Genomic DNA, 20,000 nt, shown 5'->3' with positions numbered 1-20,000 from the left:
CACTTATTAAAAAAGTCATCTGGAATAGCAAAGAAAGCGTTCTTGCAGGACTCCCAGAGTTCATCGAGATTCTTTGGATACATCTTTAATGCCCCCTCCTTCATCTTACACCAGCCATGCTCAATAATGTTCAAACTGGTGACTGGGATGGCCAATCCTGGAGCACCTTGACATTATTTGCTTTTAGAAACGTTGATGTGGAGGCTGAAGTATGAGAAGGAGCGCTTTCCTGCTGAAGAATTTGCCCTCTCCTCTGGTTTGTAATGTAATGGGCAGCACAAATATCTTGCTACCTCAAACTCTTGATAATGCCATCCACTCTGCAGATCTTTCACACCCCCCCCCATACTGAATGTAGCCCCAAACCATGACTTGTCCTTCACCAAATTTGACTGATAACTGTGAGAATCTTGGGTCCATGCGGGTTCCAATAGGTCCTCTGCAGTGTTTGTGATGATTGGGATGCAGTTTAACAGATGATTCATCTGAAAAACTTACACTTGTCCAAATGATCAACTTCAAGTCAAGTTATTATTTTTCTTTATTAATATTATATTATTATCTCAGGTAGAGTAGGTTAAACAAGTTAAAAAGCCTTTATTATCATGGCTATTATTTAACAAATAAATAAATTAAACAGCACTCATGTACACCACACCTACACTTTTCGGCAAAACTTGCCTTCATGAGGGAGATGATAAATCATAGAAAACAAGATCTAGATTGCTATCTAGAGAACACTATCAAACAGACTTGAACTTTGGTAAAGTAGTTTGAATGACTATTAATTAATTTATAGCCAACCTGAAATATTTAAATCTTGTTTTCTGCATTATAATTCATCTGCAAAACAATGTAAACTTGTATAAAGACGTGTTGTTTACTTTAGTTAAACTATTGTTTACTCTAGTAAGCTCATCGGGTAGATTGACCGTTCACTCCAGGGCCTCCTCTTTTTTTTTTACTCTCAAAAACAATGACTTTAAAACAATGAAATCTAAGCCCGGAGTCTCTCCTGATTTCCCAGAAAAGCTCTATTCGAACAGCAGACATGGTTCTGGTTTTTGTTTCTGGGATCAAACAGGAAGCCTCTCTATTTGCTTCTCCACCCAAATATCTGTCTTCTTTTCATGTGGGACACTATCAGAGCGAGTGCAACTCAGCCGACTGTGTTTCATGTCCCGAAGGCACATACGCACTTATCATTGACTTAATGGAAAATAACACGACTGTCAGCATTGCAATTTTCCCACTTTTTAGACCAAAGTGTGAAATGTTCCCTGGAAAACAGGACACAGGAGAGACCCACCCAGGCCGAGGTTATGCATCCACACATTTGCAGATTTCCCTCGTTTTTTTTCCTCATGTAATTTCCAGAGTCGCATCCGTTATGATTTTATGACTAATACAGACTGTGAGTGAAGGGCTGGCAGCTGATGGAAATCTGTCCAGAGACTCCACTAATGGAAATTTGGTTAGCTTCTTTTTTTTGTGAGGAACTAATTTGATATGGACATCTGCAGAGAGTGACAGTTTTTTTTTTGTGCCAGAGGTGGTGCACATTTGTACAAGAGTATAGGGATTGGCATGCAATGTAAACCTGCTGAATTAAACCAAATTATGTTGGTAAATTCAGCCTGATCTCACGAGAATATGTAGTATTTTACGTTTTGCCAGTTTTGGGGCTAACTCGTACAAATTCGTACTAGTTCAGTTCAAGTGTGCCGCAAGCCTGCGTTTGAGTGAAGGTCTCGGTTGTTAGATCGCCCCCTGGGGGCTGGCTGCATTACAAGTCATAAAGCCCGCCTCCTCCGTGTTAATGAAGGAGACTTGAGCCCAAATAAAAAAAATTATTACACTTGCAATAAAATGTCCTGAAAGATGGTTCTGGTCGATTAAGGCACTGGTTATTGTGCTGAAATAGGTGCAGATCTTCATTTTTGTAAACAGTTTGTTTTTAGCAGTAATTTAATGCTGGGCGTGTCATCGTGATTGACAGCTGTGATTGACAGTTTCTCAAAGCAGCGCGTCTGAGCTTCAGCAGAAGACTGAAGTGTTATTATTCGATTTCTGTGTTATTTTACCATGACAAAATGAGTTCAGCAGTAAACTACAGTTTCTGACATACATGATCCTGGTGGAACACTGTTTATTCGCTAAGGTCAGGGCTTTTTTCGGGCTTTATTAGTTTGCTGATACACGTACGCCTAGCCACCCAGATAGCAAAATACACTAGGGCCAGTTCCAGCTAGATTCTTGCCTGTTGGAGACTTACCCCTCAGAGCTCAGACTGACTACCTCTGCTGTACCTACTCCGGATGCCTGGACTCACAGCCCGATTCCAGTCCGAGTCAATCGAGCCAGATGCGGCGGCCGAGCGAGCCGCGCTGCCGCATGCGAGCCGGAATCAGCCAGCGACGCCGCGAGTAGGTTATGCGCTGCGGCCCGGAGCTGGCGCGATTGAATATATAAAACCCTCATATTTGTTAACGTTATTACATCCATTTGTGTTGATATGGCAGCAAACGCATGCTGAGAAGTTCGGGGGTGTGGTTGATTTTACATAAAGCGTTTGGTTGGAAGCTCGACTCTGCTCATTTTCGCGGCTCCTCCTCTGGCTCCATCAGACAGTCCTTCTGCGCATGTCAAGGCTCCAATTTCAGCAGTCTTTTGCGACAGTTTGTGCCCGTCAAGCAGGCGTTTTGCCCTCAAGGCGTTCAATCGGAAAGGGGGCTGTCACGTCGTCCATATTTTTTACAGTCATTGGTTCAGTCGCACGAAATTGTCAGATTTTAAAAAGGAGGCATGGCACGTAAACCATGCCTGTAACCAGGGGGAGTTCGGGTGGTTCGAAAGAACCACCCATGGCCAAAAGGTCCAGAATTTGTCCTTTTAATTATTTTAAGTAATTTTAATATTACATAATATATATATTATAGAATTAATATAATATATTTATATTCAATATATATTCAATACATATTCCCATCACTTCAGAAGGTGATCTGGGATGCATTCCAGATGAAACTGGACAGGTCTAATTAATTTTTTGACAAAATTAATATAAACAAAATAAATTATGACCTGGAGAAAATCTGACCTGCGCCTGAAACACCTGTTTGTGCGCTTTTACGGCCAAAACTCTATTAAAACATGTTTACTTTAAGCATAGAACTCGTGTTTAACTTTTCAGGCCTGTAGCCAGGAGGGTTCGGAAGACCTACCCCTCACTGACAAAGGTCCAGAATTTGTCCCATACATGAGCTTAGTTGTCCTATTTTGACTGCTATGCCATCATAAATAATTGAAAATTATCCATCGAATAAGGCTTTAAGACCAACCGGAATTCTCTTGTTGGCTTTTGCTTCAGTGGCACTATAATCTCATGTAAGAGAAGTCTTCTTTCACTAATGTATTGTTTTTAAAAAGAGAAAACTTTTTACAGGTAACTTTTATTCTAAATCTTGGTTCTTATTTCTGACATAAAAACGAGCAATAAAAAGGTGTGAAGCACCCGAAGCGGACTATATTAAATTAATTTAAATATTCATCTATTGTTGATTTCCAGGAATTTTCAAATGTACTTTTTTTTTTTTTTACCAAAGAGAGTAGAAAAAATCTGAAGAATTCATTATTATTGTTTTAGACCAAAAACAAAAAACAACAACAACACATACAACGTGCAACCAAAATAAATAAATAAACGTTAGTCGTAACAATGTTGAAAATTGAACTCTACAGTTTAACAAAGTAACTTTTATTGGCATTTTGGAAGATTGAATTAATATAATGTATAAGAAATTATACATATAGAATAAAAGTCTGTAAAATAGCAGAAAACATACTGGCAGTTTTTTATTACAATGTTTTTGTATCATAATATACAGCACTGAGATGTAAATACGATTAATCTATGAGCTAATTCTGAATGGCATTCCACTGTATTCAAAAATTTTATTTATAATGTGTTTGTGTTTTTTAGGGCCTTCTCACACTTTGCTATCCGTAACGTGCCTAAGCCCATTTCCCGGATCATTTGAGAAGTGTGAGGGTGCTGAATCGGGCTCAGTTTACTTGGGCTTTACGCTTTTTCACGCGGTACGCTTGTGTGTGAGTGCAAAACACGCCAAAGCCCGAAATTGAAAGCAAGACGTGACTTTTAAGTGACTGTTTCATATGGATTTATTAATCATTCTTACTGTTCAGTGAACGCAAACTGCCGTAGTTTATTAAAGACGCAAACCCCTCACTGCACAACAGCTGCACCTACAGCAAACCTCCTCATTCCTGCAGCATGAGGGCTTTATTATTGTTTATGAGCGTCAAAAGTGGCTGATCTGTTCGGCGAAATAGCTGACTGCATCATCGATGACGTAAGTGTGCCCAGGCCCGATTGTAATGTGAGTGCTGGCCGTCGGGGGAAACGGGAGGGGGGACAAGCCTCCAGTTGAGGAAGTTTTTGTTGAGTTTTAATTGTGAAAGTTGTGTATGCTATAACGCGCTTCACCTTTCGCGGCCTCGCAGGTTCGCAGATTTTTTTTGTGCAATTTGAGTTTTTTTTTTTTAAACAGCGTATTGTGTTCTGTGTCCTGATTGGCTGTCGAACATTGTCAATCAATCTCCTCCATGTCTCCTGTACAGTACAGAATGCGTTCAGCTGACCCAATTATCAGCGGCTGTCTGCAGTGCCCAGCTATGAAACACTGTTCATAATTCTGCAGCACCAGAGAGCGCTGTCTAAATAATTTCCTTTTAAATATCATGGAAATGTGCACGTCCAGTGTGTGTTACTTCCAACTGTCATGTGCGGTGCGCATCAGGTGTGCTACCCCCCTAAGGATGGAGTCTGCTTTAGCTTTTGGGATCAGTAACTACAGGAAAAGAACATTAAGCTGGATGCCAACATTTTCTACACAAAAGCTAAAAAGCTTGTAAAACTTTTTCTGAATGCAATTAATGTTTGTGCCTGACAGGTTTAGACCTTTGATTTTATTCTATTGACCTTATTATAAAATGCAGAAGTGCGGCTGTTTTCGCGATTGTTTCAAAACTTACGATTCAGTCGCCTATGGGGGAAATGACTAGGAATAATAAACAGCAGAAAACAATCAAACTACTTGCTCTACAAACAAATGTTTGCATGACTATACAGACCAAGTATAATAATACAATAGGAAAATATCAGTTTGCAACATCAAACAGCGAAACGAGCAGTTTTTAATGTCTAAAAATGAATGGAAGTGAATGAGACTGGAAGTTTCGAGCCAAAAAGATTTAAATGGCTGCGCCCGATCATCGGCGAAGAAAAAGGTGAATAATACTGGACTTACTTTTCTACAAAAGTTTAAACTTTTAAGAGTGTTTAAACAAGAGACAAACTGCTAATGCCTGTCTGAGAGAAGTGTACAAAGTGTGTAGTAAGGGATTTTACAGCCTTAAAACATCTATAATAAGTGTACAAAAATAAACCGACTACTTTGTGGATTTCGCCCATTGCGGGCTATTTTTAGAACTTATCATGGAATATCATGGAACCACTGTACATCCAACTATTCCTGTACATATAAGTATATTCTTGTGGCCTTGGTAGGCTTTTTTGATGGTGTTGTTGCATCAGGGCTGCACAATATTGTAAAAATCTGACACTTAGATATTTTGTTTATCTACAATATGAATATAATTTCACCAGATGATTAAATAGCTCTATTTGAAAAGATTTAATTCGTTTAAATAGATTGGGATGATCTAGTCTTTTTCTGTGCAGCGCGTTTGCATTTATAAATACAGCAAAACAAAGATAAACGTGAAATAAACACCACTTTATGGTTTTCTGGAGAGTCTAACAGCATCCGGGTACAAAAATGGATCAGTCAAAAATAAAATAGCGTGGTCATCATTGTATGAATTACTTAAAAATAATCATATTTTTCCATCTTTAATAATCTAATCCTGTGATGTGGCTATTGTGGATACACACATTACGATTTCATCGCTCAAACGATAGATGCAGCCCTAGTTGCATCCTAAATCAACATTATCATCACCCACTGTGTATAGGGAAGATGAAATTGGCTGCACTAGTTTGGCTCAAACCCAGACAAAGTCTATCTCCCGCAGCCAGTCCGGTCTAAAACCACTCAATTAGTCACAGTCCGCTCAGCAGTCTATCCGAAACGGTCCCTCAACCATTGTCTGTTTATCCCAGTGTTCTCAACTTAATGTCACATGAAGCTTATTTTGTGCCCTGTCTCCGTGAAACAGGCGCTCATGCAGAAGATTAAAGGTGTTTGATTGTGGGCATGGGCCGTAACCACTTCCAGCTCTGTAATGTGATAGACACATGCTGCGTTTAACGCAGGATGTTGATAAAGTGGACTACATGACTGAACCTTATACGTGATTGATTTGGTGTGCTCAGTAAAGGCAGTGCAAACATTTTAGTGTTTTGAAATGTTTTTCTAGTTATGGCAATGTCCATTCTTAATATTTGTTTTTTTTTTTTTTTTACATTTATTTATTATTTATTACTTAAACAAATATGCATTAATTAATTAATTTCTTTATTTATATACATATTTATATACATACATATTTATATACATATTTATGTATTTTTGTTTATATGCATATTTATTGATATACATATTCATTTATTTATTTATTTAAATAATTTTTATATATACATATTTATTTATTCATTCATTTTCTTTTCAGCTTAGTCCCTTTCATTAATCAGGGGTTGCCACAGCGGAATGAACCGCCTACTGGTTTTTACACAGCGGATGCCCTTCCAGCCGCAACCAATCTCTGGGAAACATCCACACACTCATTCACACTCGTACACTACGAACAATTTTGCCTACCCAATTCACCTGTACCGCATGTCTTTGGACTGTGGGGGAAACTGGAGCACGAACACGCAGGGAGAACATGCAAACTCCACACAGAAACGCCAACTGACCCAGCCGAGGCTCGAACCAGCGACCTTCTTGCTGTGAGGCGACAGCACTACCTATTGCGCCACTGTGTCACCTTTATTTATTCATTTATTTATTTATTTAAATTATTTTTATGCTTACCTATTTATGTACATATTCATTAATTAATTTTTTTTATTTAACTATTTATACGTATATATGTATCTATACTTTGTTGCTTTTATTTATGATCATGTTTGTATTGATGTTTTAATTTGTTTACTATTATCATTTATTTTTTTACTTTTATCTTATCAATTCTGTACAGCACATTGCTTTGCATTAGTTGTGATTAATTGTGCTTTATCCATGAATTGAAATAATTTCTTAATTTAAAAAAGTAGCTTTTAAAGGTGCCCTGTGACGAAAATCTTGGTATAACAAGGCATAGTGGCAAAATAAAAGATTAGTATATGGAAATGGCCATACTGTGAGCCTCAGACACCACTGTTTCCTTGTTCTCATGCAAATTCCACAAGTGTAAAACCCCGGTGGACAATGGGCCAATCAGAAGACAAAACAAACTATGACGAAACTCACGTGCCACGCCCTCCACTTTTGCATGTAGGATTACTTTAGGTCATTCATCCGGAACTGATGGGCAGCTACTATTTAAGCATATATTTAATTTATGTATGCGGGACCTTTATTTTAAGAACGTCAGCCCCAGATTGTTTTCTGTGCATTACTGGGCAATAACAGCAGGAGAAACTCCCTTCAGGACGCAAAATGCAACATTTACAGATTACATATTTATTAATCTTAAGAGGCAAAAAGTGTTTAATTGCGTCTTTTGTTAATTTATTGTGTTTATTGTGAAATTTGATGCGCATTTTTCAACAAACACTGTCAAATCACTCAGCTTAAGTGTCATATTTTCATGCAAAGGTTGATAGTAGTCCCGGCTGTTTTTTTTTTTTTACAATATAGCTTTAAAATACGTGATACATCGCTATTACTCTCTTTTATCAAGTTTAATTATAATTTAGCCTGTATCCACAACAAATCTAGTGAGCAAAAAAGGTTAACGTTATATTTGTCTATGTGCAGCGTACATCATGCTCTGTCTGTGTGTGTGTTCAGACAGAGCATGTGTGCACGTCAGAATGGAGCTCATAAATATTCATGACACAAACCATATATGGTCAGTCATGGATCTTTTGATTCTGTTGGTTTTTTATTAATTGATAATAAATGAGTTATAAAATTGTTTTTAAATATTTTTTGAACTTACAGAAGCCATAAACCTATGTAGATAACAGGGAACAATTTAACTTATTAAACCAATGCAGTACACGGCACCTTTAAGTGCGGATTTGCTGGTGAGTTTGTCGCTTACGCTTATATGTCATGTGGAAACCAAGGCATCAGGTGTTTCTCCTTTCTTCATCTGCTATAAAAATCCTTCATCTCTCGTATCGTGTTTGCTTTGACATTTTGATTTAAGACTGTATACTTTTTCTAAGTCCACTCATACCTCATATATATATTTATCCAGTGCTCGTTTAGTTTATATCACTTTCTCGACAATCACAATTTGCCCATCAGATGCAGCCGTGGGTCTGTTGTGATTGTGAAATGCGTTATTCTTAATATCCCTAATGAGAACGTTTACTCAGACTGGCAGAAACGTCCCACGGGGGTCAAGAGCAAGCCCATTTTGCAATTTGTTAAAGGCAGTCAATCTTAATTACGCTGCTTCTTCCTGTCCTAACAGGATCTCCCTGGGGTGATGCACTCCATTTCATCTGCTCATTTTTACATGTCATTTTCTGTTGTAGCCACGGATGTGATGTTATGGCATCTTGAATAAAAATGATGGCTCCACTAGTGATGGGGGGTGTATGTACAGTTGAAGTCAGAATTATTAGCCACCCTCTATATTTTACTCCAATTTCTGTTTAACAGAAAGAAGAATTTTCCAACACGTTTCTAAACATTATAGTCTGATTTCGAACTACTGAATTATTTTATCTTTGCCATGATGACAGTACATAATAATTTACTACATATTTTTCAAGACAAATTTTCACTGTTCTATAGACAATCAAAAAAAATCTTGCTTAATGGGGCTAATAATATTCACTATAAATGGATTTAAAAAAAATTTAAACTGCTTTTATTCTAGCCGAAATAAAACAAATAAGACTTTGTCCTGAAGAAAAAATATTATAGGAAATACTGTGAAAATGTCCTTGCACTGTTTAACAACATTTGGAAAATATTTGATAAAGAAAAAAAGCTGGAGGGCTTATAATTTTGACTTAAACTGTATGTGTAATATACAGTTATGTATATCTTGACAACTATTATTAATGTAAAGCAAATTAATAAAAATAATAAAAATGCCTATTTAATATACAATGGGTCTGTAATTTTAATGTTTATAACAATAATATATAGTTAATATTTAATGTATTTAAATTTAATACAGATACCTCACACATTTACATTTACATTGACAAATGTTAGGAATAGGGTTGCGCGATGTCGACCAATTTGACATCGTACGAAAGATTGAAGCAGTGTACTGACGCTGTGCCGCCTTACCTAACTGATTCAAAAGACGAAGAGTCATAGATAGAGTCATTAAAATTAAATATCACCTTTAACAACTATAGTGAGACGCCATCCAGTGGTACATCTTTGATAAACTGTCCAACAAGCACTGCTCTCTGGGGTTTTGTGCTCAAAGCACCCGCTGACTGCCTGGGGCTCAGATGTGCGCATATACTGCTGAAGCGCATGACAGAGTTTGTGCTCATGTGATGTGCGTTTTCAGCGGTGTAGTGTGGATGGAGATCTGTTCAGAAATGCTAGGTGAAATGCCAGTGTGGACATGGATTGTTTTTATTTTATATTGCCATTTTAAAACTGAGACATATTAGTGTAAACGGGGCCTGAGTGTGTGTTTTTTGTAAGCGGGTTGCTGTTGCGACAGGGGCGGGGTGGAGGATCACGATGCCAGCTCAGCATCATGATGTCTATCCGCCATCGGCGATGGACGATGGCATCATCTATCACCCCAGCCCTTGTTAGGAATGAGTATCAATCAAGAGTGGTTTTAGTAGTGTTTCTAATTAATTTAAACATCTTTGAATCTTTGACATATATTCTGTTCTACATTATAATTTTTTACTTGGTAAATTTGTTTCTTTTTACTTTGTTTCTATTTATTTTTTATGGCATGTTCTTGAGAAAACTCATTCTATTCTATTCTATTCTATTCTATTCTATTCTATTCTATTCTATTCTATTCTATTGCCTTAACTCCCAGTGCAGACAGTGCAAAAAATGTGAAGTTCTTTAAATAAAACTGCTGTTCTTAAGTAGTGTTTGATTTGAGCCCCCTCCCTCTTCTAGTTCTTTTGCTATTCTATTCTATTCTATTCTATTCTATTCTATTCTATTCTATTCTATTCTATTCTATTCTATTCTATTCTATTCTATTCTATTCTAAAGAGTTACTGCTTTTTAGTGTTTATATTTTGGCTAGTAGCTGTAGCATAAAATCCATTTTATTTACTTTATTTCTCTATTCTATTCTATTCTATTCTATTCTATTCTATTCTATTCTATTCTATTCTATTCTATTCTATTGACATTACTTTTAGTAAATGCAGTGTTAAAGTTGTTAGAAGATGCATGTTTTTTTAATAGCATCTGATTTGAGCTGTTCAAAAACACTTCTATCAGCACTCATACCAATCATCTCAGAACTCCTTTTATTTACTCAGTTTTATTTGTACTTGCATTAAGCTCTTGGTGATTTTTTATTTTGTTCTCCAGTTCTCATTCCCTCGTGTTTGTGTTTTTATGAACGCCATGCCTTCTTTTATTTATTATTTTTTTACAGTTCTTTAGCTAGTCTGTTCTATTTTCCCATTAGATTAATTTAGATTTACTCCTTTTAAATATTTCTATTTTGTTCAGTTGAATAATTTCATTGTATTTACTATTCTTTAGCTATTCTTCTCTATTCTGTTCTATCCTATTATTCCATTTTATGTACAGTTCTTTAGCTATTCTATTTTATTCTATTCTAGTCTATTCTATTGAAGTCTATTCTACCATTAGATGCACTGCTTTTTATTATTTATATTTTGTTCAATTGCATCATTCCATTGTATTTACCGTTCTATTCTATTCTATTCTATTCTATTCTATTCTATTCTATTCTATTCTATTCTATTCTATTCTATTCTATTCTATTTTATTCAATTCTATTCTATTCTATTCTATTCTGTTCTGTTCTGTTCTGTTCTATCCTATCCTATCCTATCCTATCCTATCCTATCCTATCCTATCCTATCCTATCCTATCCTATCCTATCCTATCCTATCCCATCCTATCCTCTCCTATTATTCCATTTTATTTACATTTATTTAGCTATTCTGTTTTATTCTATTCTATTCTATAGAATATGTTATGTCTAGTAAATGCAGTGTTAAAAGTTGTTAGAAGATGCATATTTTTCAGTAGCATCTGATTTGAGCTGTTAAATTATCAGCACTCACTGTTTACTAATCATCTCAGAACTCCTTTTATTTACTCAGTTTTATTTGCACGTTTTAGTTTTGGACTCCAGCTCTCAACCGCTCATGTTTGTGTCTTTGATGAATGCCGTGTACCCCTTGCTAACCCCCTCCTCCTCATCACCCCCCTACCCTCCTCCTCCTCATGGCTAGAGATGCACTGCAGCATCCAGTGAGCGAGAGGCAGCAGCAGCCCTCCATATACTCACATCAGGGGTACAGCCAACCAGGGACGCCCCGACTGGATGAAGACGGACTCCGTTTATCCTTCTGACAGGATTATAATTGAATCCAGCGTGCCGGACATTTAGGATACGAGGAGCAGAATGGCCCGTCTGAACTGGTGTTTGGCGGCTCTTCTCAATTGGGGAAAGTTCCTCTTCTTTTGCTTCTTCCCACTTAAACTGTCCAGGACAGGGAAGGTAAAACTCAATCTGAAATGCTTTTTGCATGGTCTGTCATAATCATTTCTTTTCATGTTTATTGTTTTAGACTTAGAGTTACATTGTTGGTTCTTGACACACGCTGTATAGTCCACAATGTCAATTGCTAAGAGGATCCATCAGTTTTGTTTTCGCAAGCGTAACACTCTGCTTGAGTGGATGCCATTTAATGTATCAGGAGGTTTGAAATATCGCAGGTTGTAAAAATTCATCTCGGGCTGGCTGTGTGCTTTTACAGCCACTCTATTGATTATCATACCAATGAGCTTGTGTGTGAAGTGTTCGGCTTTGTAAAAGTTGGAATCCTTAATACGATATTGGAAAGTGCCAGCTATGTGTAAAATGTAGCACTGCGTACACCATCGCAAAAGGACTTGCATCCACTAAGATTAAACTACACTGAAAAAAAATGCTTGGTTCCATGCAATTACTTCATGTTGTCTCAACACAAATTGATTAAATTAAATTAATTGTTTTAACAAATTAAAGTGGATTCAACATAGAACAATTAGGTTGGGCCAAAAACTTAAAATTTGGGTTGTTTCAACTCATTTTAAATAAGTAGTTTGAACAGGCACCAAAAGTAATTTTTTTGAGTGTAATATTGCAGCTCATGAAAAGACAAGTATTGCTATTAAGATGACATCTGCAAATAATCAGTAATATGTCAATATTTATTTGTATTAGCCTTTACAAACAAGAAATGCGAAATAAACTATCGAATAAATAAAACCCTTAGACTTAGCTTATTTATTTAGATAAATAATATATAGACATAGTTCATGGTAGTTAGCTTAACCAACGTCAACAGAAACTTTTTCAGCGTTTTTTGTTTTGTATATGCTAAATATTTAACAGTCAAAATAATACCAAAATCTTACAATTATGACATCCACATCGTAAAAAACATAGAAAAAGAATAATAATTATAATAATAAAACAATCAAAAAAAGTATAGGCTACATTAACATTTGAAATAGAAAAAGAGTAGTTTGAATATAATCATAGTTCTGATTAAAAACATAACATAAAATTGTTCTTATATATTTTATATAGTCTTTATATAGACTAATATTTTATATTATTTTAGATAACACGTTTTCATTATTTAAAAGATTTAATACCTTTATTAATCAAATCATTTCTATTTCATCAGCTTTGCTATAACCAGATTCCTGATAAATATATTTGTGAGCTTTAATTTGTAATATTGCGCGAGTGTTATATGCCAGCATGGAGCAAGTTTATATGTATGTCAGTGTAAATTTGGGTGTGTATGCGAGGATCGAGTATATACACGGATCGAGTTTTTATGTATGTGCGTGTGTTAATGTGGGAGTATATGCACGGATCGAGTTATGTATGTGCATGTGTATGTTGATGTGTGCATGCATCAAGTTTATATGTATATGCGCAAGTTTCATACATGTCTTGAACATTCAGTAGTATAGGTTTATATGCGAGTAATTGAATAGGTGTATATGCACTTGTTGATAAGCGAAGTTTGATTTAAATCCTTCACGGTGCCTCATAGCCATCTGTGTTTGCTTCATTCTCTTCTAGCACCGCTGGTTTCGGTGGATAATGGTGATGTTGAGGCGACAGGTTGACTTAAACTTTTATGATGCCTCATCTTCTGACTCTCAGTGTGTTCTATCGGGTGGAACAGATTTGATGCGTTCCCGCTGCTAGACGGCACCACTCTCCCGCACTTTTTGCAGAGCACCAAAACTATAAGTTTATCTGAAGTTAAAAAGCCGAATCACTTCCATACCACTGCATTCGTCTTTCCTCTCTCATAAATGAACTTGTCTGCATTCTTACTTGTGGAAGCTTGTTAATTCATAAACGGGATTCAGGGCACTCATTTGTAGCTAAAACTTTCCGCGACAGAGCTAACCAACTGCTGGCAGCGTGTCTTTGATGTACGTCATCACGCAAGTGACATCACGCTCTTTCTGATGGTTGTGCACTGCAAGTCATTCAGTGACAAATGATACGATGTATAAGATCAGATAATTATAATAAAATGCATATATGCAAATTTATATCAAAATACCAGAAATGAGTTTGAAAATCACATCACCGTTATTGAAAAAATCTATAGCGATATATATTGATATGGAATTATTGTCCAGCCCTAGTTAATCAATTTGATTTCCATGGATCGTTTTTGTGTGATTTTGTTGTCAGCACATTCAGCTATGTAAAGAACAAAGTATTTAATAAGAATATTTCATTCCTTCTGATCCAGGATGTGTTATTTTAGCATTCCCTTTATTTTTGTGAGCAGTGTATATCGTTATCAGCAAATGAGATGACTAATATGATGATGAGATTTTTGTTATGTATCGTCCCACCTTGAAGTAGCTTTGGATAAAAGCATCTGCTGAATGCATACATGTAAGAACACCAACAGTTTTGCACCATTAACGCAACATAAAACATTTGAAAGGATCCTCTTCATCTTATCTTTGGACCATGTGTCTTCATCTTCATCATTTTGGCATAAAGCATGCATTCTTTATCCAAAATGATGCATTCTGGATGACAATCAATGCATGTCAAATGAGCACTTAGCATGTATAAAGAGCATTGCATATCTGCTGTGTACAGACTGTATTGTGCAGCGTTCTCACTGGCTGAAGGCCACTATACAACCAAACGCTTATAAGGCTCCCCGCAGATTGTTTCACAATGACGGATTTGGGTACAATGGTGAATTTTAGAGATTTCTCCTCATAGTCTGCTTGCTGCTTTGATATTATTATACCAGGCGGTTTGGAGAAGGGCCAGAAACCTCTTTGTGCTTCTATCTGCGGGTCTGGACACAAATCAAGTGTCCTCAGAGAAACCAGACATGTGTGTGTGTGTGTGTAGGGAAAAGAGACATGGACAAAAGGGTCAGATGTATTTATGAGTGTTCATTCAACAGCGGCGGATATTACCAGACTTTGTGATAATGAGGATTGAGAGAATGTTATTAGACTTCTGATGATATCTGGTCCATTTCGGAGCTTATTCTAGCCTGAAATTGCTCACTTAGGGCTATTTAAACTGTATGTTTGTTGTTCTCTTTGATAAAGACATTAATTTGATCTATGATTGTGCATTGATTTCTCAGTTTCCATATGCACACATTGTTTTGACTGAAAAAAGTTCAATTCAGCAACTTGGAAAGAAAGTCAGTATGTCCTGCTGGAAAGAAAGGGTGGACTTAATGGGATCTTAGCAAGCATTTCTCTTTCAGCATAAAATCAATTTCAGAATATTGGCACTTTGATCGTAGTCCTCGCTTTTTTTTCCTCTGGCATTCATCAGTGGGTAAGATAAAGCAGCTTTTCCAACACAGGCTCATTGGTAATTCCTGTGCTTCATCCTAAATTTTTGTGAAAGCACAAAAACATGTTTAAATACACTTTTTTAGTTAAATCGAACACTACTGGGCAGTTTGGAGCCTACAAATTGTGTTCAATTTCACACTAATGTTATTTACAGGGACATATTGTTGATAAATATATAATAATTTTTTTTCAACACCAAGTAAATACCACAAAACAACTTAGCAATGTTTCCCAGAGATGGGTTGTGGCTGGAAGGGCATACGCTGCATAAAAACTTGCTGGATAAGTTGGTGGTTCAATACAATGTGGCGACCCTGGATTAATAAAGGGACTAAGCCGACAAGAAAATTAATGAACTTAGCAATGTCTATGATTTGTAATGGAATACGTTTGCCTTGCCTATCTATCTCCATACTGTATGTACTTTTCTGACATTCTGGTCAGTTTGCTCAGTAGCTCACCTTGTACATTGTTGTGCTTGTGATGCAGAACAATCAGGTTCGGGTCCGGTGAAGCATGCTTCCACAAAAGAGTGCAACTATGTGGTCACAGCGCACTTTTCTCTTAGGTTTGCTTTTAAAAACACTAGTGGTTGCATTTATAAAAGAGTTTAGGTCAGCAGTTTAGGCATTCATCAGTGGGTAAGATGAAGCAGTTTTTCCAACACAGGCTCATTGGAAATTTTTGTGAAAGCACAAAAACATGTTTAAATACACTTTTTTTAGTTAAATCAAACACTACTGGGCAGTTTGGCGCCTACAAATTGTATTCGATTTCACACTAATGTTATTTACAGGGACATATTGTTGACAAATATATAATTATTTTTGTTCAAAACCAAGTAAATACCACAAAACAACTTAGCAATGTTTTCCAGAGATTGGTTTCGGCTGGAAGGGTATCCGCTGCTAAAAAACTTGCTGGAAAAGTTGGCGATTCATTCCGCTGTGGCGACCCCGGATTAATAAAGGGACTAAGCCGACAAGAGAATTGAATGGATGGAAAGCATCGTCAATGCACCGCGTTATCAAATTGAACCGAATTGATGGCATGATAATCGTAACCGAACCAAACTGTGAGACCAGTGTAGATTCACACCCCTACTCGTTAAATTATAGACCTTTTTCTTGGCTGCTGGATTGAGGGCGCCATTGTCTTCCGGTAGAATGTTTAGAACTTCCGTTTACAGTGTTTACTACCGTTTATTTAAGATCTGAAAATGGGTTTTAAATGCGTTTTGAGTGGACTACGAAGTGTTTTTGTGACACACAACTTTGAAAGGTTTGTGCTAAAGCTGTTATAATCTGTTAGATCTGTGGTTCAAGCACGAGAGACAAATGTTATCGTAAGCCATGTTTCTTTTCGTTCTGCTTAATCACTTGCCCCCAAAAAATAGAATAAACAAAACAAAATGACGTCTTTTGACTGCTTTCCTTAATAACTACATTACACAATACTTGTACTTTTACTTTCAGTACTTGAGTAGTAAATTTTGAAATAAACTACTTGCAATACTTAAGTACAAAAAATGTTGAATACTTTAGTACTTCTACTTAAGTATGGTGCTTAAAGAGCACTTCAACTTTTACTCAAGTCACTTTTTTGATAGAGTACTTTTACTTATGTCTGGGTCTCTAGTACTTTATAGATCTCTGAGCATAAGTGACTTCTTTCATAAACGTAAAAATAAGCAACTCTTCCAAACTGTTGTTTCGTAATGTACAAACATCCACACACACAAACACTATTATCCTCAGCCCATAAAGATCTCAAAAGAAGCAGATGTTGCAGCTTATAATCTGAACACGCACGGTCTTGTTTTCTCATTCTTTCAATCATTGTCCTGAGTGCATGACGTTAAACATTTACTTCCAAAGTTAAAGCAAGGGAATCATCAGGACGGTGTGAGTAATGTTATGAAGTCACTTTTCATTAGTAGTCGGTTATGTATTAGTTGATATCAGGTGTGTGTGTGTGTGTGTGTGTGTGTGTGAGAGTGAGAGTGAGAGAGAGAGAGGGGGTGAGAGAGAGGGGGTGAGAGGACATACCCGTGAGCTTCTGACCACCGGTTGGCATAAACAAACACGTTATATAAAAGTTTGACAGCTGCACTGATGTGACACACACAGGACGCTCTGGATATCCTGAGTTCTGACACGGGATCAGTTTGATAAGCGCAGGGTTTGTTGCTTTGCTTTGGTTCTTACAGGGATGTGTGTAATAGGTCAAACTGACATCAAACCACTGGAGGATTCAGACCTCATGTTTTTGCTGATAGTCAGTGTGAGGGACGTTTATACCTGTGGTCTGCTATGTGTGTGTGTGTGCGCTTCTCTGTTTAATAAGACCACTCAGGAAAACGTGCTGCTACACGTGAAGCCAAAGTGGGTGTATCTTTATTGTTTTCTATGGAAGGAAGAGAGAAGCAGATTCTGTGTGTGTGTGTGCGCGTGCGTGCGTGCGTGTGTTTACTTTGTCTTCCTTACTTATAGCAATACCAGTCAATTTTGAACTTGTATGTCCCCATGAGAAAAACAGCTCATAAATCACACAGAATGAAGTATTTTGAGAATATAAAAATGCAGATTGTTTCCTGTAAGGATTGGGTTTTGGGCTAGGGTTGCGGTGGATACATGTTTGCACAGTATAAACATCATTACGTCCATGGGAAGTCCCTATCATATGGTGGATATTTCTATATACTAAATATCTTACATCATACTTGCTTCGCCTACACTGTTGTTGTCTATTGGAAGGAATGCGTCAATAGAACCACCATTTTAGTATAGGGTAGCTCTCCTTTGAATTGAATGTGGGACCAGTAGAGGACTGGCCATCCTGAGCCCGATTTATATATATATATATATATATATATAAATATGACTATAATCGCAAGGCTATCAGCCAATCAGATTTGAGAACCAGACAGAACTGTTGTGTATATATATATATATATACAACAGTTCTGTCTGGTTCTCAAATCTGATTGGCTGATAGCCTTGCGATATTCTGCAATATCAGAACTCCTGCAGCCTCTTTACCCTTTGTGTATTACTCCGCCCACATACAGCCAACAAAAAGCAGACACTGCAGATCTAAAGTTTAAAAGATGCTTGCTCGGCTGTTTAACTGTCAGCTTATAATTTGAATCCAATGTGGAAGAAAGTAGTTCCACATACAAAAGGGTTTTTGAGACTCTCCATGTTTGATTTTATTTTTATATACACAATTATGCCGTCAAACTGTTGTATAAATGCAATATCACACTTGAAGCAGTGTGATATGGCTGAAGCACGCCATCGCACGCCTCCCACCAGTGCCGGTATACAGCCATATCGCACTGCTACTCGTGTGATATTGCTCATATATATATATATATATATATATATATATATATATATATATATATATATATATATATATATATATATATATATACACATGTACACGTATGTCTATGATCTGGAGTTTTCCTGGTAGTTAGTATGCAAATATTAATTACGAAAATGATCGTTTTACATCGATGGATGAGTGACCGTGAGAGAATTGCTGACAAAGAGCAGGGACCTCATGTATCAACGCTACGCATGCACAAAAACTTTGCGTCCGCCAGGTTTCACCCTCACGTTTGGATATACTAACGATGAAATGAACGTGAGAATGTGCGTTGGTCCATGCCAACTTCATGCCTGGTGTACGTGCATTTCTTGTGGGTGTTTGTTTTATTTCCATTGGCGACTCCTAGAGGCAATTATGTTAAATTGCACACTACAACATATCTTTAAGCCTTGCAATACCAGGTGTATGGGATCATCTGAATGTCTAGCAGGTATATAAGGTTTCCATACCATGCAGTTGACCAGCCAAACATTAAAGCGAAATTTGCAGCGATCCCCGGTTTTCCCAATGTAATGGGAAACATTGCTATAATGGCGCCATCTAAAGATGAATTTGCATACATGAATCGGAAACATTTCCATTCAATAAATGTGCCAATAATATGTGATGCCAAATGCGCTTTACATTATACACACACTTGTTAATGTTGTCTTCCTCTTGATAAGGAGTAGGCAAAGACTGATATTTAGTGGGGGAAAGAAGAATAAGTTGATCAGACGCTGGATTCAAACCAGATTCATGATTAATATTGTCAAAACATGTTGCCATGCGCTTTACAACTTGCTGATTGGTGCTCTCTTTAGTTTGTTGTCTCTGTCAATCAAACGGGCAGGAATCACTCAACCAGCTCATTCAAATAAGGTGTGCTATTTGCATTTAGCCTAAATAGACACTACAAAATTTTACACCTTTACATCCGACCATTTCTTTTTTAATTGGTTCACAATATGCTGTTCAGACCCGACTGTGTTAACCGCATCAGCTAAACTCTCCCACTCTATTTTTTTTCTTTTGATATTAATTCTGGAGGACAAACTTGCAAATAACAGTTTTTCTCTGGTCTACCTCCGATAGTAGCACCTCCAATTCACATTCTATTCTCCTTTGAGTTTTTCAAATAACAGTTTTTCTCTGGTCTACCTCCGATAGGAGCACCTTCAATTCACATTCTGTTGAAAGTTTCTCTTGTAGCTTGCTTTCGCCATTGCTTTTTCGTTTGGTTTTGCCAGAGTAATTTGCATATTACTTGTTATTAATTAGTTATACAGTTTTCTATTAATTAGTTTTACAGTATTCTGATTT

General features: G+C 36.9%; 2 protein-coding genes across 26 annotated transcripts in view; both read left to right on the top strand.

Annotated features, from left to right (window-relative positions):
• The window catches only part of tns1b (tensin 1b), a 479,302-nt gene that overhangs the window by 65,228 nt on the left and 394,074 nt on the right, over positions 1 to 20,000 (top strand). The window contains 1 exon segment of one of the 25 annotated variants that reach the window (NM_001443358.1): positions 11,712 to 11,934. The exons of the other annotated variants lie outside the window; for them this stretch is intronic. Within the exon segment in view, the coding sequence (NP_001430287.1) occupies positions 11,839 to 11,934 (96 nt within the window). The 5' untranslated portion in view covers positions 11,712 to 11,838. 25 annotated transcript variants of the gene reach the window in all.
• Positions 1 to 20,000, top strand: part of phgdh (phosphoglycerate dehydrogenase) — a 722,740-nt gene that overhangs the window by 395,570 nt on the left and 307,170 nt on the right. The gene's annotated exons all lie outside the window — the stretch shown is intronic.

The sequence above is a fragment of the Danio rerio genome, chromosome 9 (assembly GCF_052040795.2).
Source record: "Danio rerio strain M-AB ecotype USA chromosome 9, GRCz13ab, whole genome shotgun sequence".
In the NCBI taxonomy this organism is placed as follows: Eukaryota; Metazoa; Chordata; class Actinopteri; order Cypriniformes; family Danionidae; genus Danio; species Danio rerio.
The sequence above is the reverse complement of the archived record's forward strand: the minus strand, read 5'-3'. Positions and strand labels throughout refer to the sequence as shown.